The sequence below is a fragment of the Malaclemys terrapin genome, chromosome 7, assembly GCF_027887155.1.
Source record: "Malaclemys terrapin pileata isolate rMalTer1 chromosome 7, rMalTer1.hap1, whole genome shotgun sequence".
Lineage (NCBI taxonomy): Eukaryota > Metazoa > Chordata > Testudines > Emydidae > Malaclemys > Malaclemys terrapin.
In genome coordinates, this window is record NC_071511.1 from 47018941 (window position 1) to 47043952 (window position 25012).

The following is a 25012-nucleotide window of genomic DNA, read 5'->3' on the forward strand; positions in this document are numbered from 1 at the left end:
ATTTCCAAGTTCCTATCACAGACACACTAGACAAGCCAGTTTTCAGCTTTGTGACATCACTATGTGAAATCATAGTCTTCAGACTGTTCAGAGAGCCAGCTAAACAATCAAGCAGTTCAAACCTGTTTTGGAGCATCTAGGATTTCCCTCCATTTTCTCCCTTTGCTTACCTTGCTCTTGAAGGTCATACATTAATTGAAAGTTGGAAACTGCTCCCTCCAAAGCCTGTCAGTTCACAGCATTTCCAGTCCCTTCCAACCCAAGAAACAATAATGATAGTAGGAGGCTAACCTGAAATCTCAAGATCTGACCCTCCCACATTGTTGGTGCTGATCTGTGTGTCCAAGTCTGATTTTCAAATGCCTCCCTTGTTGGAGGCTGATCTTGGTTTGAAGGCATATATTGTGACCCACTCTGATCACCACTGAGTTAAATCTTGACTCTTTAATTGATCCAGTGGTCCCTCTGAGATCAGTAACAGAATACAGGGCAAATTTTCAAAAGGATCTCAATCCAGTCTCCATTTATGTGCATGCAGCTTGATGTATACAAACATCTACATGCATTTTTGGTGCACCAACACCTCTGGATGAAAATTATAGAATTTACTTGTTCACACCAATCATTTTGGGTATGTGGGTAAATCTATAACCTGTGCACCTTTATGTTAATACACAGAAAGTATGCACTTGTATTTGAGTGCACACAAATGGAAACCACTTTTTGGAAGTTTGGCTCCATCAGTGTACATGCAAAAATGGCAAATACATTTGAAAAGAAAATAATGGAAAATTCGTTTTTCTTTTTATTTACCTGGCAAGAACTATGTTCTGTGTTTCCCTTGCTTCGGCTGATGATATCTCTGATAACAGTTGTGATGCAAGATGTTGAACTGGGATTGCTCATTAGAGACCAGAATTTAACAGTTTAACTGAGGAGATAAAATGTGTTACAGTGGGTTTAGGCTCCTTCCCAGTCACAGCTTTCCATTGCTATAAGCAGCTACCATTAGCAGCTTGAGAACCAATTTTTGTTACGTTCAGTGTTCTCTTTCCTATGTTTGAAACAGTATTGTGGTGGAAATTTTACCTTTTGCTGCCAATTCCATCTTTTCTTGTCTTTGCTTCATGCTGCATGGAGTAGAACCCAGCTCTTTGGGCCCTACCCCAGGTAAGACTGTAATTCTGTCAGTCTTCTGTATGAGAGAGAAAGAAAGTTGCTCCTGGCTCCCTCCAGGATCTATACCGTTTCCAGGAAAGCCTCATATGCTGCTTCTTCATTTCCAAACAGCCTGCTGGAGAAGATTGAACAAGAGACATGGCGGGAGACTGGCATCTCTTTTGTTACATCAGTTACTCGCCTCATGGAGCGTCTCCTTGACTACAGGTATCTGGTCACAGCAGTAAAGTGTTCTGAGTATAAGTATTCTAGGATTCTGCAAGAAGGGTGTACAGACTTAGTAACGCACCAAATTCTTTTTGTATAGAGAACTGTTTTGTATTGGTTTTAAAGCAGTCAGTTAATTCGGTGCTGTGGAGTAATGTGAGTGCAACCATTACACAGAACTGTTGGTTTCTGAATTAAGACAGTGGATGCACATGTTCTCATTTACTTCTTGTTCATTCTTGATAAATTGTCAGAATGAAGAAACTGGTGTTTAGTTTACTTGATGATAAGGCTAAAGGACTATAGAACTGTTAGAAGTTATTAATCTGACTCTCTTCTTAGAATATTTGGCCCTGATTCATCAAAGTCTAACACAATACCTTCTAACTCAGCTAACGGAGACTTCTTTAAAAGCAAGGCCCCATGTATTCCATGTCTCAGTGACCATGGAAGCGGATAGTGTTCATTAATCTCAACTTTCATTTATTTAAAAAAAAAGTTTCTAACCTTAATGGTTGTAAAGAAAATCTTGAAAGTGTGAACAGAACATAAACAGATGTAATGAAACAGTAGTGAACTGTCCTATTCATCTCAGTGGACTGTTATCTCTGGAACTTAGACAACAGTTTAACTAATAATTGGCTGTTTTGCTGTTGATCATTGTAACAGAAATATTTGGTTAATGTGCTTTATTAAACAATCTCAAATAATTTCCCATGCTCATGTGCCAGAAGCCTCAGTTGTCCCCACTCACATGACAAAACCTCCAGTTCTTCGAGTGATTGCGCATATCGATTCCAATTAGGTGTGTGCGCGCTGCATGCACAGTTGTTGGAAAGTTTTTCCCCTAGCAGCACCCATTGAGTTGACTATAGAGCCCCCTGGAGTGGCGCCTTCATGGCAATATATGACCCGGCAAACCTGGCGCCTCCTCAGTTCCTTCTTACTGCCAGTGATGGTTGTTGGAACTGTGGTATCTTGCTCAGGAAGTTCTACCACATTTCCCTAGCTTTGTTTGTGTTCTCTGTACTTATTAGTTAGTTCTTAGGTGGTAGTTAGCAGTTGGGCTGGGGGGGGGGGTGTTACCCTCTATCCCAACCGCTTTTCCTTGGGAGGGCTTACATGCCCAAGTCCCAGGGGTTCAAGTCCTGCAAGTCCTGCAGCAAGCCCATGCCAACGGGCGACCCCCACGATGCTTGTCTAAAGTGTCTGGGGGAGGCTCACCAAGACGACAGGTGCAGGATATGTAAGGGGTTTCGCCCCAGAACCAAAAAGGAGCGAGACTTTCGCCTCAAACAGCTCCTTATGGAGGAGGCACTTAGACCAGAGCCTCCACTGGCACAGCAAGACCCAGCGCCGAGTTCATCGGTGCGTAGCGCCCCGGTGACAATGGTGGAAGCGGCACTGCGGAAGGACACTGGCAGACACCCGCGGCACCGAAACTGGCAGGGTCAATCCGGCACTGCTCCCGCTCCCTGGCGTGGGAGCAGCACCAGAAGCAAGGGAGGAGCAGCTCTCCGTCCCAGAGGTTCACCCCTCTAGAGCCGGCCAATGGGGCGTGTCCTCAAGAGGAGTACCCCGCGCTGAAGTCTGCGGAGATGGCACTATCGTCTTCGGCCCTGCAAGGGGGACCATCGAGTCCAGTGCTGTCAGACTCTTCAGCCCAGTCAACGAGGAGGTGGAACTGCCATCCACCCCAGACACCTTTGAGGTCGCGAGAGACCTCATCACTATGACAGCATCATATGGCACCATCTCGAGGCAAACTGGTGATGCTCCATCCCTTGGCCCCACTGCTACAATCGCGGCACAGCTCAGACTCCCAGCGCCGCTTGCAATCACGGCACCGGTTGGACTCGCAGCACCACTCCAGGTCCTGCCAGCGCTTCCGCTCGCGACACTGATCTGCACATCGATCCATGTCGTGTAGCGGGTCCCACTTCCAGCACCAGTCCCGGCGCCACTCAGCAACTCCACATATCTCCAGATCGCGATGCTATTCCAGCCTCGCAGTACCGCTCTCCAGCCTTGTAGCACCACTCCCTGGCATTGGAACACCACTCCCCAGTGCGGCGCTGCTTGTAGGATCAGCTCTGCTTGGCACCACCCTTGCCACGGCATTCCCGATCCCGGTCTTTGGGCTTGAAGACCAGATCTAGATACTCAGAGCGGGGTCAGCACCGGTTGAGCCATAGATGCTCTGAGGTGGGGGCAAGGCCATGGCCTGCTCAGTGGCAGGGACCAGTGCAGTGGCCATTTTGGACCCCATGGGTATACTACAAGCGCAGGGCGCCCAGTCTAAAGGCTCCCAATAGGCCACTTCTGAACCATGGGTGCCGGAGGCTTCCGCCAGTCGTCCCACCTCTAGGGGTGGCTAGGAGGTGCCGTGCCCCCATCCCTCCCATGGAACCAACTCCAATTCCTGAGCAGGACTGTGGTCTACCTGGTCCAGCCAGCGAGACAGGATGGGAGGTCCCTGACAAGCAGGAGAGACAGGAGGACCCTGTTCCCTGATTAGCCTCCTCGTCCTCCTCTCCAGATGCGGCAGTTGCAGGCATTTCTGTCTCTGGACGGACCCCCATAGATAGCTGTGCCCACCAGGACCTCTTTCACAGGATGGCGCACAACATGGGTCGGCAGGCCGAGGAGGTGATGGAGTTGAAAGACCCAATGGTCGACATCTTGGCCCTGGAAGGTCCTTTGAAGGTGGCTCTGCCCCTCATCAAGTCCATACAGGCCAATGCCACGACCATCTGGCAGACCCCAGCCTCCATCCATCCCACCGCCAAGGGCGTTGAGAGGAAATACTTCATCCATCAACGGGGTACAAATACCTCTTCACGCATCCGCAGCCTTGTTCATTGTTGGTTGCGGTAGTGAATGAGAATGAGAGGCAGGGGCAACAAGCCTCAGCACCTAAGTCCAAGGACACCAAGCTCCGCGGGACGGTGGGGCTGTAACTCAGGATTGCCAATCAGCAGGCAGTTCTGAGCTGGTATAATTTCATCTCCTGGAACTCGATGCTCAAATTCAATGAGCAGGTGCCAACAGAGTCCAGGGAGGAGTTTGGCGCAATGGTGGAGGAAGGCAAGGCGGTGGAATTGGCCTCTTTACAGGCCTCACTAGATGCTGCGGATTCTGTGGTGCGCACCTTGTCCTCCAGTATCACCATGACGTGTAGCTCCTAGTTGCAGGCCTCAGGCATTCTGCCCGAGATTCAACAGACGATGCAGGACCTGCCTTTTGATGGGGCGGGCCTGTTTGTGGAGCAGACTGACTCTCGGCTGCATAGCCTAAAATACTCAAGGGCTACTATGAAATCTTTGGGTATGCACACCCCGGCAACCCAATGCAAACATTTCAAGCCCCAGCAGCAGCGCTCCTACCCTCCTCGGCCGAGGCAGGACTTTTACAGGAAAAGGTGCAGGAATGGCAGAAGGAAGCCTTCCAACCCCCCTTTTGGGCAGGGCCAGGGCCTGACGAAACCATCGTTGGGTTCCAAGCTGGCCGTTGGGTTCCAAGCAGGCCCTTTGAAGGGGCACCCAAGGATGGTGCACCAGCCTCGATTCCAGATCCTTCACCGTCTTTTTTTAATCGTCTGTCCCACTTCTACCGTGCTTGGTCCCAAATAACTTCGGACTGCTGGGTCCTCCATATGGTGGAAGTGGAATATTTTCTCCAGTTCTGCTCCTACCCTCCCTCTCACCCCCCTTCCCCATCCCTCTTCAGGGACCCTTCTCATGAGCATCTCCTTATCCAGGAGGTGTAGGTGCTCCTCTCCATGGGAGCAGTGGAGGAAGTTCTTCAGGAGTTAAGGGGCAAGGGATTCTATTCCTGATACTTCCTAATCCCCAAGGCCAAGTGGGGAGTCTCAGACCCATTCTAGATCTGCGTGGACTCAACAAATTCATGGTAAAATTGAAGTTCCACATGGTCTCCCTGGGCACCATTATCCCCTCCCTGGATCAGATCTGGGAGACTGGTATGCTGCCCTCGACATGAAGGACGCGTATTTCCATATAGCGATTCGTCCCACACGCCAGCGCTTCCTATGCTTCGTGGTCAACCACAAGCATTACCAATTCACTGTCCTACCATTTGGCCTCTCAACAGTCCCCCGAGTGTTCACCAAGTGCATGTCGGTCATGGCTGCTTTCCTCTGTTGAAAGCAGGTGCAGATATACCCCTATCTTGACGACTGGCTGCTCAAGGACCATACCAGGGGGCAGGTGCAGTCCCAAATCCATTTGGTCAGGTATACGTTTGAGCGACTGGGTCTCCTCTTCAACTTGGGGAAATCGACCTTGGAGCCGACCCAAAGAATAGAATTCATTGGGGCGGTGTTACATTCGGTTCAGATACGAGCACTTCTGCAAGAGACCCAATTCTGAGCCATCATAGACATAATTCAAAGCCTCCAGCAAATCCCAAGCACAATAGCAAGGGGGTGCCTGAGTCTCCTCAGCCACATGGCCACTTGAACTTATGTGACCCAGCACTCCAGGTTGCAGCTCAGACCGTTGCTGCCAGGGCTCACCTCAGCCTGCTGCCAGGGCTCACCTCAGCCTACTGCCCGGGGTGCAACAGCTTGAATTCAGTGGTCACAGTGCCAGGGCAGGTCCTCATGTTCCTCCACTGGTGGCTCAACCCTCAAGCAATGTGTGAAGGAGTCCCCTTCCATAACCCTCAGCCTTCCTTGTCCCTGGTTAGGGTCGCATCAGCTCTGGGATGGGGTGTGCATCTGGGAGACCTCCAGACATAGGGCCTGTAGTCGCAGGATGAGCTCTCCCTTATATCAACATCAAAGATCTGATGGCAGTGTGCCTAGCCTGCCAGGCCTTTCAGGCCTGACTACAAGGCCAATGCATAGCAGTTCTAATGGACAACACCATTGCCATGTTTTACATCAACAAGCAGGGTGGAGCCTGTTCCTCTCCCCTGTGCCAGGAGGCCCTCCGGCTGTGGGAGTTCTACATAGTCCACTCCATTCACCTGGAAGCATCCTTTCTACCAGGAGTTCAGAACATGCTGGCAGACTACCTCAGCAGGTCCTTACACACACACGAATGGTCCATCCAGCTGGATGTCATACACCTCATTTTCCAAAGGTGGGAGTTTCCCCGGGTTGACCTGTTTGCCACCTGACGCAACAGGAAGTGCCCAATGTTCTGCTCCTTCCAGGGTCACAGTCCAGGCCCATCCACAGACACATTCCTGCTACCCTGGAGAGATTGCCTGCTGTACGTCTTTCCCCCATTCCCTCTCATGCACAAGGTCCTGCTTAGGGTCCGCAGAGAAGGGGCACAGATAATTTTGATAGCTCCAGCGTGGCCTTGACAACACTGGTACACCACACTCCTGGAGCTGTCAGTGGATGCACCGGTGACGTTACCCCTCCTCCCCAACTTACTCATTTAGGGCCATGGTCACCTCCATCACCCCAACCTGCGGTCCCTCCACCTCACGGCTTGGAAGCTTCATGGCTGAACCCCATGGAACTTCTGTTATCAGAACAAGTAAGGGAGGTCCTCCTCGGCAGCAGGAAACCCTCCACTAGAACCACGTATCTGGCAAAGTGGAAGAGATTCTCGTGTTGGTGTGACCAGAGTCGTACATCCCCTCTCCAGGTGCCTGTACCTCTCATCTTGGAGTACCTCCTACACCTGAAACAGCAAGGCCTGGCGGCATCCTCCATAAGAGTACACCTCACTGTTATCTCGACCTTCCACTCAGGAGCGTCCGGTTGATCCATCTTCGCCAACCCTATGGATGATCGCTTCCTCAAAAGTCCAGACTTCCTACATCCCCAGATCCGGCAATCTGTCCCCGCGTGGGACCTTAACCTTGTCCTCTCCAGGGTCATGGGGCCCCCATTCAAACTACTGGCAACTTGCTCCCTCCTGTATCTGTCATAGAAGCTGGCCTCCCTTCCTGGTCGGGGAGGGATAGCTCAGTGGTTTGAGCATTGGCCTGCTAAACCCAGGGTTGTGAGTCCAATCCTGGGGGGGCCATTTAGGGGTCTGGGGCAAAAATCTGTCTGGGGATTGGTCCTGCTTTGAGCAGGGGGTTGGACTAGATGACCTCCTGAGGTCCCTTCCAACCCCTGAGATTCTATGAATTGTCACCATTACTTCTGTGTGGAGGGTGTCTGAGCTAAAGGCCCTCACTTCTGACCCACCTTACATGGTTTTCCACAGGGATAAGGTGCAACTCAGGCCTCACCTGGCCTTTCTCCCCAAGGTGATGTCGCACTTCCACTCCAGTCAGGACATTTTCCTGCCTGTCTTTTACCCTAAACCTCATGCCAGTAACCGGGAGCAGAGGCTGTACTCCCTCGATGTTCGGTGAGCACTAGCTTTCTACATTGAGCACACTAAGCCGTTCAGGAAGTCGAACCAGTTGTTCATAGTGACCAAATGAAGGGGCTCCCGGTCTCATCTCAAAGAATATCCTCCAGGATCACATCATGCATCCGCACGTGCTATGAGCTGGCCAAAGTACCAGCCCTGCCTTTTATGGCACACTCCACGAGGGCCCAGGCCTTGTCAGCAGCGTTCTTGGCCCAGGTCTTGACCCAAGAAATCTGCAGGGCAGCAACTTGGTCCTTGGTACATACCTTCAGCTCTCACTACATCATTGTCCGGCATGCCAGAGATGATTCGGCTTCAGCAGAGCAGTGCTACAATCAGCGTTTCCTTAACTCTGACCCCACTACCTAGGTACGGCTTGGGAGTCACCTAATTGGAATCGATATGAGCAATCACTCGAAGAAAAAAACGGTTACTCACCTCTTGTAACTGTTGTTCTTTGAGATGTGTTGCTCATATCCATTCCAAACCCACCTGCCTTCCCCTCTGTTGGAGTAACCGGCAAGAAGGAACTGAATAGGTGCTGGGTCGGCAGGATCATATATTGAGCGCCATGAAGGTGCCACTCTAGGGGGCTCACAGCCGACCCGATGGGTGCTGCTAGGAGAAAAATCTTCCAATGACTTTGCACACAGCGTGCACACACCTAATTGGAATGGATATGAGCAACACATCTCGAAGAACAGTTAAGAGAGATGAGTAACTGTTTTTTTCTCTCCTGACAATTTCTGCAGTGCAGTTACTCATCAAAACAAAAATCTGAAAATGTAAAATATGGGGACTTCTATTTTAATTGAATTTACTATTAAAACAGCACAGGATCTACTATACTGATTGTGGGTGAATACCCACTTCGTCCAAAGTGGGTATTCACCCACGAAAGCTTATGCTCCAATACATCTGTTAGTCTATAAGGTGCCACAGGACTCTTAGTTGCTTTTTACAGATCCAGACTAACACAGCTACCCCTCTGATACTATACTGATCGTAGTATTCATTTTCGTATTTAATTCAGTAACAATCCTCAATTTTTTAATTTAAATTAATCTGGCAGCAGTATTTCAAGTGTGTTGCACCAACATGCTGCAATAGGTCATGCCTGTTGTTCTCTCAGTATAGCATTTGTTAGCAGACAAATAGAGTCTCAGTTGTGGTAGTTTTGCAAGTCACACACAGAGCAAGTCTAGCCATGAAATGGAAGACTGCTAATTGTTTCTGATGGCTGAAAGTGTCTAGCCACCAGTTTGCTGACACAGTGATCCCCAACAGCCTCTGCTGTGTCACTGGCTTCGGAAGTTCTTTTGTCTCTTCTTTGCAAATTTATAAAGTCATTCTAGTCAAGCTTACTTAGTACTAAAGATTAACTTTTATGGTGCTAAGCTATAAATCATTTCCAAGAACTGCTGGAAACTTAGACTGCTGGAATATTTAAGTCTGGATACTTGATGGATTCAGAGCTTTTCACTTCTACAATAGGTGTTTAGTTCAAGTGACTGTAGGCCATAATCATCTGATGCCTGTTCAGGGTCCCCTTTAAAATTAGGAAGTAATCCCAGTCCCTTTCCTAGTGCATGGGAGCCAATAAACAACACCATCTCAGTAGAGGACAAAGTCTGAAGGATCCTGAAGATTGAACTCCTCTCTTTACAGGTGGTCCTTCCAGATCAGGGCAGTGACACGTTGTTGGTGCACTTTGAAGAACCTGGCACTGCCACTGCTCATACTGCACCTTGTGTGTGCGTAAATGGAAGGTCTCATTCTTCTTCAAGTGATTGCTCATGTGTATTCCACAATAGGTGTGCGTGATCGCCCCGTGCACCAGTGCCATAAGTTTTTTCCCTAGCAGTACCCGTAGGGGGGGAGCACCCCCCTTGACCCCTGGAGTGGCACCTCCCTGGTGCGGTATAAGGGGAGCTGCGCGCTCCCCCCACCCTCAGTTCCTTCTTGCTGCCAGTGAAGGTGCGTCGGAACTGCTCTGCTCCAGCTTTGCTGTAGCTCATTCCCAGAACTGTTCGTTGGTTCAGCATTAGTACCTGTAGTTAGTTAGCTGTTTAGTTAGTTTAAGTTGTGCGGCTTTTGCAGGCGTTCTATGCCAAGAAGTAACCCACACGCAGACTGTTTGTGCTGCTTGGGAGAAACCCATATCAGCAAAAGGTGCAAGATTTGGAAGTTGTTTAAGCCTCGGACCAAAAGAGAAAGGGACATTAGGCTCCGGGCCATCCTAATGGAGTCAGCGCTGACCCCTACCCCGGCACGCCACTCCGAACCGGTACCTGGCACCGGGGCATCGGTATGCGGCGACCCTCCGGTACCATCGACCAGTTGGCACCGCTCTCCATCCACGGGGCACGTCAAGAGGGCCAGGAAGACTCCCTCTTTGCAGCAGCACCAAGGGAAATCTGGGACAGAAGCTAGGCCAGACATGGGCAAACTATGGCCTGCAGGACCATCCTGCCCTGCCCCTGAGTTTCCGGCCCCTCCCCTGCTATCCCCTCTCCCCCACAGCTACGCCGCCACGCGGGCCGCACTCTGGCCCGCTGCTCCCGCTGGGCAGTGTGGGGAACGCAACTGGCTCTGGCCGGGTGTCGCTGCTGCGATCTCCTGCTGCTGGTAAGGGGGCAGGGAGCAGAGGGTCCTTGGGGGCAGTCAGGGAGGAGGGGGCAGTTGGATGGGGCAGAGGTTCTGGGGCGGGTGTGCTCAGGGGATGGGGAACAGGGAGGATTGGGAATGAGAGTCCCGGGGGGGCCTGTTAGGGGGCGGGTGTGTGGATTGGGGTTGGGAGGGCAGTCAGGGAGCAGGGGGGCTTAGATAAGGGGGTGGGATCCCAGGGGGCAGTTAGGGGCAGGGGTTCTCAGGAGGGGGTGGTCAGGGGACGAGTTGCAGAGGGCAATTGGATAGGGGGTGGGAGTCCGGGGGGGCTGTCAGGGGTTGGGGGTGTGGATTGGGGTTGGGGTAATCAGGGTACAGGGAGCAGGGGGGTTGGATAGAGGGGCGGGGGCCCCAGGAGGGGGCAGTCAGGGGACAAGGAGCGGGGGGGGTTGGATGGGTTGGGGATTCTGAGGGGGGCAGTCAGGGGGCGGGAAGTGGGAGGAGGCAAATAGGGGGCGGGGGCCAGGCTGTTTGAGGAGGCACAGCCTTCACTGCCCGGCCCTCCATACAGTTGCGCAACCCCGATGTGGCCCTCAGGCCAAAAAGTTTGCCCACCCCTGGGGTAGGCCCATGTTGGGCAGTCCTCGATCGCCACCGGGCCCCAGGCCTTCGACTGAAGCTGAGCAGAGTAGCCCATCCCCTTCGAAACAGGTCTCTCCTTCGTCAGCCCCGTGCTTCAGAGGCAAGCCACCCCTGGGATCTCCGGGCTTGGTCGAGGGAACATTCCTGACACCAATCACTGCCCAGCGACCACTCGGGGCACAGTCCAGGTGGATTGCCCTTGACGCCGATCAGACTGTCTAGCTGGGACCCATTGTGGGAGCATTGTGGCCAGACGAATGGTACCAGTGGGCACCATGGCCTCCGGCACAGCCCCCGTGGGAGCTCGTTCAGTGGCCAGAGATTCGGAAGCACCATTGGCCTACCTCTCCAGACCCCCAAGAAAGGAGTCGATGGAACGTATGTCCTCGGCACCGTGCCCGGAGTCAGACCAGGTGGTGGACCCTCCGGTGCCGGCTGACACCCAGAGCACCACACCAGCTTCTTCGCCCCACCCGGAGGAGTCAATTGCAGCCCCGCCCCCCTCCATCCCGCATGAGGACTCTAGGGCCTACCAAGAACTCTTAAAGAGGGTGGCAGCAAGCTTACACCTTCAGGCACAGGAGATGGAGGAGCCGTCGGACAAGGGCCCGGGTCCTTCTGATTGCCCTGGCGTGGCCCAGGCAGCATTGGTACGGGACCCTTACCGGCCTGGCCACACCTGCTCTCTCAGGACCGGGGCCACCTCCTCCATCCCAACCTAGCGGCTCTTCACCTCACGGAGTGGCTGCTCAGTGGTTAGGTGGAGAGGAAGGGACGTGCTAAGAGCAGGTTCAGTGTGTCCTCCTCAAAAGTAGACGGCCCTCCACTCGCCGCGCTTATTTGGCGAAGTGGTCCCAGTTTTCTAGCTGGGCGGCGGACCAGGGTGTCTCCCCAGTGACTGCGGCGATCCATCTTATCCTTGATTACCTCCTCCATCTGAGGGCCCAGGGCCTGGCGCCCTCGTCAGTCAAGGTGCACCTGCAGCCATATCGGCCTTCCATCTGCCGGTGCAAGGGCACACAGTATTTTCCCATGCTATGACTGTCTGGTTCCTTAAGGGTTTGGACCGTCTTTTTCCGTATTCTAGACCCCCCGGTCCCACAGCTGGACCTAAACCTGGTGTTGGCTCGCCTCATGGGGCCCCCATTTGAACCACTGGCCAAGTGCTCCTGGTCTCACCTCTCATGGAAGGTGGCCTTCCTGGTTGCAATCACGTCGGGCAGGCGAGTCTTCGAGCTCAGGGCCCTGATCTCCGAGCCATCGTACACAATCTTTCATAAGGACAAGGTCCAGCTCCTCCCACACCCCACATTCCTCCCGAAGGTGGTCTCTGCCTACCACATGGGTCAGGATATTTTTCTACCGGTCCTCTGCCCCAAGCCTCACTCGATGTGCAGTGGGCTCTGGCTTTCTACCTCGAGTGGACTAAGCCGTTCAGAAAGTCCTTGCAACTGTTCGTCGCCTCGGCTGAGTGCACGAGGGGCCAGCCGATTTCCACTCAGCGGCTTTCCAATTGGATCACTTCATGCATCCGTTCTTGTTATGAGCTGGCAGGTGTCCCCCCACCACCCATTGTGAGGGCACACTCGACTCAGGCGCAGGCCTTGTCGGCTGCCTTCGTGGCTCATGTCCCCATCCAGGACATTTGTAGGGCCGCCACGTGGTCTTTGGTTCACACGTTCACCTCGCACTATACGATCGTTCCCCAGACCAGGGATGACGCCAGGTTTGGCAGGGCTGTCCTCCGTCTTGGGATCTTGTGAACTCCTACCTACCTCCAACAAATATAGCTTGGAATCACCTGTTATGGAATACACATGAGCAATCACTCAAAGAAGAAAAGACAGTTACCTTTTCCGTAACTGATGTTCTTCAAGATGTGTTGCTCATGTCTATTCCACATCCCACCCTCCTTCCCCTCTGTTGGAGTTGTCTGGCAAGAAGGAACTGAGGGTGGGGGGAGTGCACAGCTCCCCTTATACCGTGCCAGGCAGGTGCCACTCCAAGGGTCGCGGGGGGCGCTCCCCCCTACGGGTACTGCTCGGGGAAAAACTTCCGGCAACGGTGCACGTGGCGAGCACGCACACCTATTGTGAAATAGACATGAGCAACACGTCTCGAAGAACACCAGTCATGGAAAAGGTAACTGTCTTGTCTCTAAGGCACTCAATCCAGAACCTTTTAATAGCACTAAATTAACTTTAAAATTTTGCTCATTTGAAGACTAACTTTCTTAAATAACTTCTTTAGATCTGCACTGTATGGAGTCTCTTTTGAGGGGTGCTTTAAGAATAAACTTTAGCCTTAACTATTGTTTTTGCATCTGAGAGAATTCTGGTTCTAGAACAGCTTCATCTTTAGTTAAGAAATATGCTCTTGCAGTCTAAATGTCTCAACAATGTTTCTCCTTTCAGGGACTGCATGAAAGGAGATGAAACAGAAAACAAGAAGATTGGCTGCACTGTTAACCTGATGGTAAGAACACTTTCTTTTTGTATTTATTGACCTGTACATCGTAATCCTATACACAGTATTTTAATCTGGAATGGTAAGGTTTAGGTATGATGATCTGCAGAGAGGGTTAATAGCCTCAGCATCCTGCAGCTGAAAATTTAGGGTTTTTCCCATTTTGAGTTTACAGCAGTGTGTAGTAAAATGGTTTCATTGAGACAGGAGGCAAGAGAGCACAGCAGATGAGCAAGTGTGACTCTTAGCAAAGAATATTTCTACAGGCATTTTATCCTTTTCCCTTCCTCCTCTTTAATCTCCTCCTGTACAAACACTCCCCCACTCACATCTCCTTTTCTGTAGATTCTCAAGATGGCAGTAGTATTTTTAGAGTGCAGAGGGAATAAATCACCAGTACATATTTGTGGGGATTCACTCTTTTGTACCTTACTCTCTCACACTCATATTTATATGGATACAATGGGCCTGATTCTTTTTTCCTTTGCACTCATGTTAAGTTCAGCATAACTTCATTGAAGTTAGTGGAGTTACTCCTCCTTTACACCAGTTTAAATTAATGCAGTATTGGGCCCAATCTTTCATATTATTAATGCACTTTCTTCAAATTATATGTAGTTTCTATTAGCTGCCTGGAAGTAGGGGGTTATTGTATGCTGACAAAGTATCTCAAGATTGTTTCTGAATATTAATTTTCAACTCTTTTTCAGAACTTTTATAAATCTGAAATTAACAAGGAAGAGATGTATATCCGCTACATCCATAAGCTGTGTGACATGCACTTACAGGCTGAGAACTACACTGGTTAGTAATGAATAAGGAGGCTTTCTTCAGGGTCTGGTGTTAGAAAGCCGGCCAGAAGTGTTGAGTCTCCCAGCATTCTCTTTGAATATTCATCAAATACTTTTCTAGGAATTTTTGTTAAGATCAGCTACTGCAGTTAGAAGAGTTAGAAGCCCTGTTGTTTCATATTGTTAATCAACTTGCTTTGATGCCATTTAAGAAACAGACCAGTTTGTAAATTTAGAAACCTAGTGAAGAGGTTGATTTTGAAACAGTACATCAAGGAAGAAGGGTGTTGAAGGGACCTTGTGGATGGTAGCCCTTTGCTAATATTCGGTATTGGTAGAATCCACATGTTAGTCATGTATCCTATTCAGGTGGTGTTTGTAAGAGAGGGAGAAAACCTAAGGAGAAATGAATCATAAAAGCATTAGCAGTCTGATATGTTGCTATGTTTATATCTCAGTTGAAAGATGAGAATCTATTTTTAAATTATATACATCTGCACAACTTTGGAGAACTTGGAGGAAGTTAGAAAGATTACGTTGAAGGGGAAAGTACAAACATTAGTAAGGTGCTTTTTCCACTTCAGAGAACATTCATCAAGAAAGTGTAATTGACGCTACAGTTAGACAGCAGTTGCGAAAACCCATCATGTTAGCTCCCCATTCCCTGGACAGATGACAGGAATGGAGTCCAACACATTTTCCACTGAATGACCAGGACATGTCATCTTTGTAATGCTGCAACATGAAGTTGTTGATCCACTGACCAAGTAGCTTCCATCTCTCAGATGTTTCAGAAAGGGAATCTTGGTTTTCACGCACTTTGTTCCCTACTGGGTTATTCTGTAGGTAAATTTCGGATCATGATTTGCTTGACAAATCCAAGTGCAAATCAAACCCATTAATTGTATTTATTTGTTGTAATTTACTCAGTCTTCTTTGATTGCTGTTCTAACAGAGGCTGCATTTACATTGCTTCTGTACTGTGAGCTACTTCAGTGGGAGGACAGACCTCTGCGAGAGTTCCTGCACTACCCATCACAGACAGAGTGGCAACGTAAGGAGGGGCTATGCCGGAAGATTATCCACTACTTCAACAAAGGGAAGGTATGCCTATTACTGCTCTCCTCCAACATCTTCCCTCTGTTTCCCTGACTTGCTTTTTTCCCTCCCAACCCATCTTTTCAATTAAATAGTATATTAAAAAATCTTATGCTGTCATAAGTGGACCTTCAGCATTGTAGACTAAACAGCAGATAGCTAGAGAGTAGCTGAGAAAATGAATGGGGATAAACAAAACTCAGAACTAGATGAGTTAGATCCAGAAAAAAGAATCCAGCAAATTCCTGCACCTTCTGTCCAAATTCTGAATCAGCTGGACTGATAAAGAACTCTGTGAATTTCAGTTGCTTCATTTCCAAAAAGTCTCTCTTTGTAGAAAGCTCTGAAAAATTCCACTTATATGTATTGTGATTCATGTTAAGATTTGGTTGTTTTCTGACCTGCAGGGTTAAATTCCACTGACCATTCATATTTAAGTGGCACTGAAAAATAAAGACTAATCCTCCTCACCTCAGCTGTTGTTTTACTCACAGGTTTGGGGTTCCAATTGGACTCCATTATCCATTCACTGCCTCAGAACAAAATGCAACAACTTGCAAATGTCACTTATTTGACTTCTCTTTCCCACAGTAAATAAACAAATTTTAAAACTACTGTAGTGATATATGAGCTATGATCTCTTACATTATGATATTTCGGGATAGTTTCATTAGGTGAGTTTTAGAAGGTATTTATACAATTTTGTAAAAATTAAAGACCAGATTATCCCCCTGTCTACATTATCTCCATTCTCTAAAAACTCCTGAGTCTTAGCTCCATAGGGCAAGACTAGCAGAATTCCCTGAGTTTTAAGGATTTTTTGTTGCTGGTGGGTTTTTTTTTCATCCAGGAGGGCAGTGAATCATAGAATCATAGAATATCAGGGTTGGAAGGGACCTCAAGAGGTCATCTAGTCCAACCCCCTGCTCAAAGCAGGACCAATTCCCAACTAAATCATCCTAGCCAGGGCTTTGTCAAGCCGGGCCTTAAAAATCTCCAAGGAAGGAGACTCCCCCACCTCCCTAGGTAACGCATTCCAGTGCTTCACCACCCTCCTAGTGAAATAGTGTTTCCTAATATCCAACCAGGACCTCCCCCACTGCAACTTGAGACCATTGCTCCTTGTTCTGTCATCTGCCACTACTGAGAACAGCCGAGCTCCATCCTCTTTGGAACCCCCCTTCAGGTAGTTGAAGGCTGCTATCAAATCCCCCCTTATTCTTCTCTTCTGGAGACTAAAAAATCCCAGTTCCCTCAGCCTCTCCTCATAAGTCATGTGCTCCAGACCCCTAATCATTTTTGTTGCCCTCCGCTGGACTCTTTCCAATTTTTCCACATCCTTCTTGTCGTGTGGGGCCCAAAACTGGACACAGTATTCTAGATGAGGCCTCACCAATGTCGAATAAAGGGGAACGATCACGGTCCTCGATCTGCTGGCAATGCCCCTACTTATACAGCCCAAAATGCCGTTAGCCTTCTTGGCAACAAGAGCACACTGTTGACTCATATCCAGCTTCTCGTCCACTGTGACCCCTAGGTCCTTTTCTGCAGAACTGCTACCTAGCCATTCAGTCCCTAGTCTATAGCAGTGCATGGGATTCTTCCGTCCTAAGTGCAGGACTCTGCACTTGTCCTTGTTGAACCTCATCAGGTTTTTTTTGGCCCAATCCTCTAATTTGTCTAGGTCCCTCTGTATCCGATCCCTACCCTCTAGCGTATCTACCACGCCTCCTAGTTTAGTGTCATCTGCAAATTTGCTGAGAGTGCAGTCCACACTATCCTCCAGATCATTAATAAAGATATTAAACAAAACCAGCCCCAGGACCGACCCTTGGGGCACTCTGCTTGAAACCGGCTGCCAACTAGACATGGAGCCATTGATCACTACCCATTGAGCCCAACGATCTAGCCAGCTTTCTATCCACCTTACAGTCCATTCATCCAGCCCATACTTCTTTAACTTGGCGGCAAGAACACTGTGGAAGACCGTATCAAAAGCTTTGCTAAAGTCTAGGAATAACACATCCACTGCTTTCCCCTCATCCACAGAGCCAGTTATCTCATCATAGAAGACAATTAGGTTAGTCAGGCACGACTTCCCCTTGGTGAATCCATGCTGACTGTTCCTGATCACTTTCCTCTCCTCTAAGTGTTTCATAATTGATTCCTTGAGGACCTGCTCCATGATTTTTCCAGGGACTGAGGTGAGGCTGACTGGCCTGTAGTTCCCCGGATCCTCCTCCTTCCCTTTTTTAAAGATGGGCACTACATTAGCCTTTTTCCAGTCATCCGGGACCTCCCCCGATCGCCATGAGTTTTCAAAAATAATGGCTAATGGCACTGCAATCTCATCCGCCAACTCCTTTAGCACCCTTGGATGCAGCGCATCCAGCCCCATGGATTTGTGCACGTCCAGTTTTTCTAAATAGTCCCGAACCACTTCTTTCTCCACAGAGGCCTGGTCACCTCCCCATATTGTGCTGCCCAGTGCAGCAGTCTGGGAGCTGACCTTGTTCGTGAAGACAGAGGCAAAAAAAGCATTGAGTACATTAGCTTTTTCCACATCCTCGGTCACTAGGCTGCCTCCCTCATTCAGTAAGGGGCCCACACTTTCCTTGACTTTCTTCTTGTTGCTAACATACCTGAAGAAACCCTTCTTGTTACTCTTAACATCTCTTGCTAGCTGCAACTCCAAGTGTGATTTGGCCTTCCTGATTTCACTCCTGCATGCCTGAGCAATATTTTTATACTCCTCCCTGGTCATTTGTCCAATCTTCCACTTCTTGTAAGCTTCTTTTTTGCGTTTAAGATCAGCAAGGATTTCACTGTTTAGTCAAGCTGGTCGCCTGCCATATTTACTATTCTTTCTACACATCGGGATGGTTTGTTCCTGCAACCGCAATAAGGATTCTTTAAAATACAGCCGGCTCTCCTGGACCCCTTTGCCCTTCATGTTATTCTCCCAGGGGATCCTGCCCATCTGTACCCTGAGGGAGTCAAAGTCTGCTTTTCTGAAGTCCAGAGTCCGTATTCTGCTGCTCTCCTTTCTTCCTTGTGTCAGGATCCTGAACTCGACCATCTCATGGTCACTGCCTCCCAGGTTCCCATCCACTTTTGCTTCCCCTACTAGTTCTTCCCTGTTTGTGAGTAGCAGGTCAAGAAAAGCTTTGCCCCTAGTTGGTTCCTCCAGCACTTGCACCAGGAAATTGTCCCCTACACTTTCCAAAAACTTCCTGGATTGTCTGTGCACCGTTGTATTGCTCTCCCAGCAGATATCAGGGTGATTAAAGTCTCCCATGAGAACCAGGGCCTGCGATCTAGCAACTTCTGCTAGTTGCCAGAAGAAAGCCTCGTCCACCTCATCCCCCTGGTCTGGTGGTCTATAGCAGACTCCAACCATGACATCACCCTTGTTGCTCACACTTCTCAACTTTATCCAGAGACTCTCAGGTTTTTCTGCAGTTCCATACCGGAGCTCTGAGCAGTCATACTCCTCTCTTACATACAATGCAACTCCCCCACCTTTTCTGCCCTGCCTGTCCTTCCTGAACAGTTTATATCCATCCATGACAGTACTCCAGTCATGTGAGTTATCCCACCAAGGCTCTGTTATTCCAATCACATCATAGTTCCCTGACTGTGCCAGGACTTCCAGTTCTCCCTGCTTGTTTCCCAGGCTTCTTGCATTTGTGTATAGGCACTTAAGATAACTCATCGATCGTCCCTCTTTCTCAGTATGAGACAGGAGTCCTCCCCTCTTGCGCTCTCCTGCTTGTGCTTCCTCCCAGGATCCCATTTCCCCACTTACCTCAGGGCTTTGGTCTCCGTCCCCCGGTGAACCTAGTTTAAAGCCCTCCTCACTAGGTTAGCCAGCCTGCTGGCGAAGATGCTCTTCCCTCTCTTCGTTAGGTGGAGTCCATCTCTGCCTAGCACTCCTCCTTCTTGAAACACCACCCCATGGTCGAAGAATCCAAAGCCTTCTCTCCGACACCACCTGCGTAGCCATTCGTTGACTTCCACGATTCGACGGTCTCTATCCAGGCCTTTTCCTTGCACAGGGAGGATGGACGAGAACACCACTTGCGCCTCAAACTCCTTTATCCTTCTTCCCAGAGCCACGTAGTCTGCAGTGATCTGCTCAAAGTCATTCTTGGCAGTATCATTGGTGCCCACGTGGAGAAGCAGGAAGGGGTAGCGATCCGAGGGCTTGATGAGTCTCGGCAGTCTCTCCGTCACATTGTGTATCCTAGCTCCTGGCAAGCAGCAGACCTCTCGGTTTTCCCGGTCGGGGTGGCAGATAGATGACTCAGTCCCCCTGAGGAGGGAGTCCCCGACCACCACCACCCTCCTCCTCCTCTTGGGAGTGGTGGTCGTGGAACCCCCATCCCTAGGACAGTGCATCTTTTGCCTGCCAATCGGTGGAGTCTCCTTCTGCTCCCTTCCCTCAGATGGGTCATCTAGTCCACTCTCCACATTAGTACCTGTAGAGAGAACATGGAAACGATTGCTCACCTGTATCTCCACTGCTGGTGCATGGACGCTCCTCTTTCTCCTTCTGGAGGTCACATGCTGCCAAACCTCTTCACAATCCTTCTGTCCCTGCTGCGCCTGCTCTGAATCTTCAGAACATTGTGGCCGTAGAAGCATCTCCTGACATCTGTCCAGGAAATCTTCATTTTCCCTTATGCAACGCAGTCGATACTCGTTTCTCCAGCCCTCGAACCAGCATAGCTGCAGCATAAAGCACAAACACCTCTGCACCATACAGAGAATGGGATTAATATTTCATTTAGTTCCTCATTGGCCACGGTCAGTGAAAGACCTGTACTTTGGCAAAGAAACATACTGCATGTAGCTATAATGGGAAAAGTCTATCCTCAATTTACTGGGGGAAGGGAGTGGCGTATTTACAAGGAATTTGTTACACTAACAAAGAAATACTTTGTTCTCAGGGTAGTGTTCTTGTATAGTAAAACTGACTGTCACCCCCTCTATAAAGCTTCAGATATTCTCAATACTGTATTTAGCCAACTACATTCCACAGATTTATCAACTTCAGCTATATCTCAGGACTACCTGATTAGGCAAAGAGTACAGAGAGCATATATATAAAATAGTGTATTCTGTAACTGTTAAAGGTTAGTAAGGTCTTGTTTGAGACATTATCAATTGTATAAGACAATATAACAAAAGTACTACTGGTTCTTGCACTATTATGCTTCTAGTGTTCTTCCAGATGGATATTTATGGGGTTGTCTGCTGTATGTTTGCTTCCTTTTACCGTAGACAGTAACTGAATCACTGAATTAGCCTCCCAAAACAAGTATTTTTTTCCCTGAGTATGTAGCTCAGTTTTGCTAGAAACAGGAGTAAAACTGAAATGCCTTGAGCAGCAAAATCCTTTTGACACTATTCAGCACATTTTTCCATTGCTATGTAGCAGGGCTCAGGTCAGGGAATAGCAGAATTTTGCAGCTAACCATTTCTGTTCGCTCTTTTTTTCTGGGTGGCCAGAAGCCTCTCTCTGTCTCTACAACCAGTGGCTGCTATTGTGCTGCTTGCTGTAATTTGTTCTGTCTGTCCTTTATAAGGGTTTCCTTAGCAGCATTCTAAGGGTGAGATTCTTAGCCTCTTAACACTGTGTAAAAGGTCTGCAGTAGCATAAAGGGGATCTAAAACCCCTGAATACAGCCAGAGGAGAATTCCTCCAGCACAGAAATTGAGGAAGACAACAGCTATGGCTGTTTTCTGAGGACCCCCTCGCAACCATTGACAAGAAGGGCATGCCAGGGCTGGGCTGAGGACAGGAGGGGTGTTTCAGGGCAGCGCCACAGCACATAGCACTAAGTGATTGTGGGTGGTGCTGCTGCCATAACTTAGACAGCCCCTACATGACTGTCTAAGTTATGTCAGGAGTCACTTCAGCCCATGGAGCAGCCCAGAATTGGAAGGGCACGAAGGTGGCTTAAAGCCACATTAACACCCACCCACATTAACACCCAGCAGAAAAGATGTTTTTTGTTCCATCTCTTCCACTCTGTCCTTAATGGGTTTGTATCTCAAGAAGCCAGTAGTGCTAAGATTTTAAGCACTGGCTTGATTTTCTATGTCTAGTCTGCAATTTGTGCAAAAACCTTGTTTTAGCAGATTTGTTTAAATCTCAAGGATCTCAGTCAACATTTTGTCTTATAAAACTCCTTGTGTACCATTTTCACATATGAAGATTTCAACTTGCTCTCAGTAAATGTGAATTCTAGTGATTCCGCCTTATTTCTCAGTATTGAAATACTTCATCTCGGCTTGACTGCATCTTATCTGCATTTTTTGACAATGATTCTAGCAGCTTCCAGATTGTAACCTCTCCAGTTGCAGCAGAGCTTGAGGAGGAAGAAGGGAATTCAGTAAAGTCACCAGATTCTTGCTGGCAGACATTTTTTGTTCTTTTCTCTGTCTGTTTAGTTCTTCCCTGAGGTACAGTTAATTGGTATGTTATTAGCCAGGGTCAGAAATGTAACCTTTATGCTGGAAATCAAGATTTAAGAGATTTTATTTGCTGTTCTCAGACCCAAATATTCATTGACATCACCTTAAAAGCTACTGAGACTTTGTTAGTTTAAAGACAGTGAATGGAACAGACTAAATTTGATTCATTCTCTTGGTGGATAGAGATTTAGAATTAAGCAGCATTTTGCATCAAGTCCACTGCTACCCCCCATTATTAGCGATATTTAGCAGCCTAATGAAGCCCATCCTGTTTGTGACATCTCAGTATACATTCTTCTCCCTTACTGTTTTGAGCAGGGGTGCACAAAGCCAGATTTTCAAAAGAGCACATGTTCAAATACCCAGAACCCACAGCTGGAGCTCAGCTGACATCTGTCCTCCAAAATAAGTAGCCAAGTTTCCAAAAGAGTTCAGCATATTGAGTTCTGAGGTCTTCTGAAAATCTGCCCCCAATTGTGCATGCTGAGCACTTTTGAAAATCTGCCACATAAATCCACTGCAGCTCATGTAAATAAATGTTGCAATTTGTGAATTTTGAGATTTGCTTTATCAGTGCCTCCTGAGTGTGTTTAGTGTTAATCAGTGTAGAACTGCTGGCACCATAGAGCAAGGTTGTAATAAGGGGGTAGATGAGAGATGCTCAGCAAGTGAAGGAGGCTGTAAAAGGTGAAAACAGATCAGGCACAAGGTGAGTGGAGGATCAGGGTCAGATGAAGAAGTCATGGTGAGAAGGGGGAAAAGAGGAATGATATCACAGAGAAGACAGGTTTCAGAGTAGCAGCCGTGTTAGTCTGTATCCGCAAAAAGAAGAGCAGGAGTACTTGTGGCACCTTAGAGACTAACAAATTTATTAGAGCATAAGCTTTCGTGGACTACAGCCCACTTCTTCGGATGCATCCGAAGAAGTGGGCTGTAGTCCACGAAAGCTTATGCTCTAATAAATTTGTTAGTCTCTAAGGTGCCACAAGTACTCCTGCTCTTCTTTTTACAGAGAAGACAGGAACTTGCACAGGGACTACAGCTAGAATTCAGATCTTTGATTATATAAAGTTACAGATGGGTCTAATTTAAGTCATAAATTTTAATCAAGGGGATCTAATGTTTCAACGGTCACTTCCATGTGTGATATTGCCAGAATCCTTGAGTGGAATTACAGCACCACACTTCAGTTGTCTGTTTATTCTCTCTATATCCTTTTCAAGTCTACACTCTCCCTCTTCCTTTCTCTCTCCTGTAAAAGATGGAGACAGTAGTCATATCCTGGAGCTTTCCTCCCTGGTATCTCAATTTGTAGCTACAAAATGTTCACCCAGTGCAACAGAATATCTCTGTGTTGAAAGCTAACCAAAAGAGAGAGCTTGATTTAGGATGACAGGTGTAATATCAAAGTATATTTGACAGAGCTGGTAGAAATAATGAAAACTGAGATACAATTATAATAGCATTCAGATCACAGGAAAAAAGGGAACATGCAAGCAGGAGGGGAAAACATCTATCGGGTCAAGTCAGAGGAATAGCTTCCATTTTTTCACTGTCCTCTGTCTAAAAGTAGACATTAGACATTCATATAAGATTCAGTTGTAACATTGAATCTCTGAATCTCTGGATTCAGAAAACGACTCTTACTCCTTTCAAACTGTTTTATAATTCATTTTTCTGCTCTGTTCTTTTAGATAAATCCAGAATATCTGAGGAGGCAAAGGGTCCATACATTGAAGTTTAAAACTGTTTGTGTGATAAATAAAAAATAAATGCCATTTGGATTGCAAATATAAACGCTTAACCATGTAATGTTTGAAAAGGAAATTTTTGGCCTATAAGAATGTATCAGTTCATTTGAATTGGAAACAGACAGCAAAGATGCTATTGTTATGAGATCATAAAGCCTGAGTGATATTCTGAGCACCCAAGCAACTGGTCTTCCAGCTGGTTTCCTGTTGTGTTATTGACTATCTAAATATAACTCATGTCCTCAGTGCAAAAGATTTTCGTCATTTAAAGCTATATATATTACCACAACAACCAAAAAAGACCCTGAAAAAGCTGATACGAAGAATCTTATATTAGTTTTTGCCATTCACAAAAGCTAGAGAAATTTAGGATGGTTATTTTTGTTTTTTTAATTCTTGGATTTATGCTTTCCTTTCTAAATGTTCCCGAGATCTCACTTACCATGTTTTGAGCTTCTTCAAATAAAAGATACAGCATCTCTCAGTTCTTCTTTGAGTGCTGTCCCTGTGGGTGCTCCACTCCAGATGATGGTGCATCCCGGTGCCGTTGATTGGAGATCTTCGATAGCAGTGCCTGGCCAGGACTCACATGCTCAGCTGCTGTCTCCAGGTCTCGTTAGAGTCTGCCTGAGCCCCCTTCTTGTTAGAGTCCCATGCTCCCCTCAGTTCCTTCTCAACTGTCCTCGGCTGAAGACGGGACTCGGGGCAGTGCTGATCCTCTTCCCTGGTCTCTGAAGGAAACAATTACAAAGAATATAGATATAGTTAGTTAGTAACACCCTTGTTGTTTCCCCTACCTTAGAATAGTTAATTAGTTAAAAAAAATTTTCCTCAAGCTTGTCTCCCGCGGAGACACTCTCCCCCGGCATTCCTAGTTCAATGCTGCCAGGGGCTTCAGGATTCAAGAAATGTGCTTCCTGTCAGGACTCTATGCCAAGGTCCGATGGACACTCATGTTGTGTGACGTGCCTCGGCGAGACACATGTCCCTGCCAAGTGTGTCCATTGCACGAGCCTCAAAACCAGGGCTCGTCATGACAGGGTCTGTGGCTGAAAATGCTTCTCATGCAGAAATCCCTGCAGCCACCTCTGGAGACAGGCAATGTCAAACCCTCTCCCTCACGCTCCCCGGCCATGTCCGAACCAATTGGGAACATGGCTTCACCTTCTCAGATGAAGAGGCAAGAAGCCCAATTGTCTCCAAGCAGAGACTTTCACAAGGGTAAAGGGTCTCCTGCGAGATCCTTACCCTCAGTACTGAGAGCGCCGAAGGCAGGCGCCTCCGACCATCCCAGCACCTCAGCCATGGCTCCCACAGAGGCAGGGACCTGACTTCCTGTGCCGGGAAGGTCTCCTCAGCACTGGTCCCTTCGGCACCGAAAATAGACCTGGTGCCAACAGCACGCTCTGCCCCGGTGCCGAAAAGAACGTCGGCACCG

At 48.2% G+C, this 25012-nt stretch overlaps 1 protein-coding gene across 7 annotated transcripts in view; it reads left to right on the forward strand.

The window, feature by feature from the left end:
• The window catches only part of DOCK3 (dedicator of cytokinesis 3), a 694815-nt gene that overhangs the window by 606800 nt on the left and 63003 nt on the right, over positions 1-25012 (forward strand). For 6 of the 7 annotated variants that reach the window (XM_054034104.1, XM_054034108.1, XM_054034105.1 and 3 more), the window contains exons 34-38: positions 1144-1170; positions 1291-1386; positions 13400-13460; positions 14162-14255; positions 15198-15346. In XM_054034104.1, the coding sequence (XP_053890079.1) occupies positions 1144-1170; positions 1291-1386; positions 13400-13460; positions 14162-14255; positions 15198-15346 (427 nt within the window). The remainder of the gene's footprint in view (positions 1-1143; positions 1171-1290; positions 1387-13399; positions 13461-14161; positions 14256-15197; positions 15347-25012) is intronic. The other variant, XM_054034106.1, reaches the window with a different exon arrangement.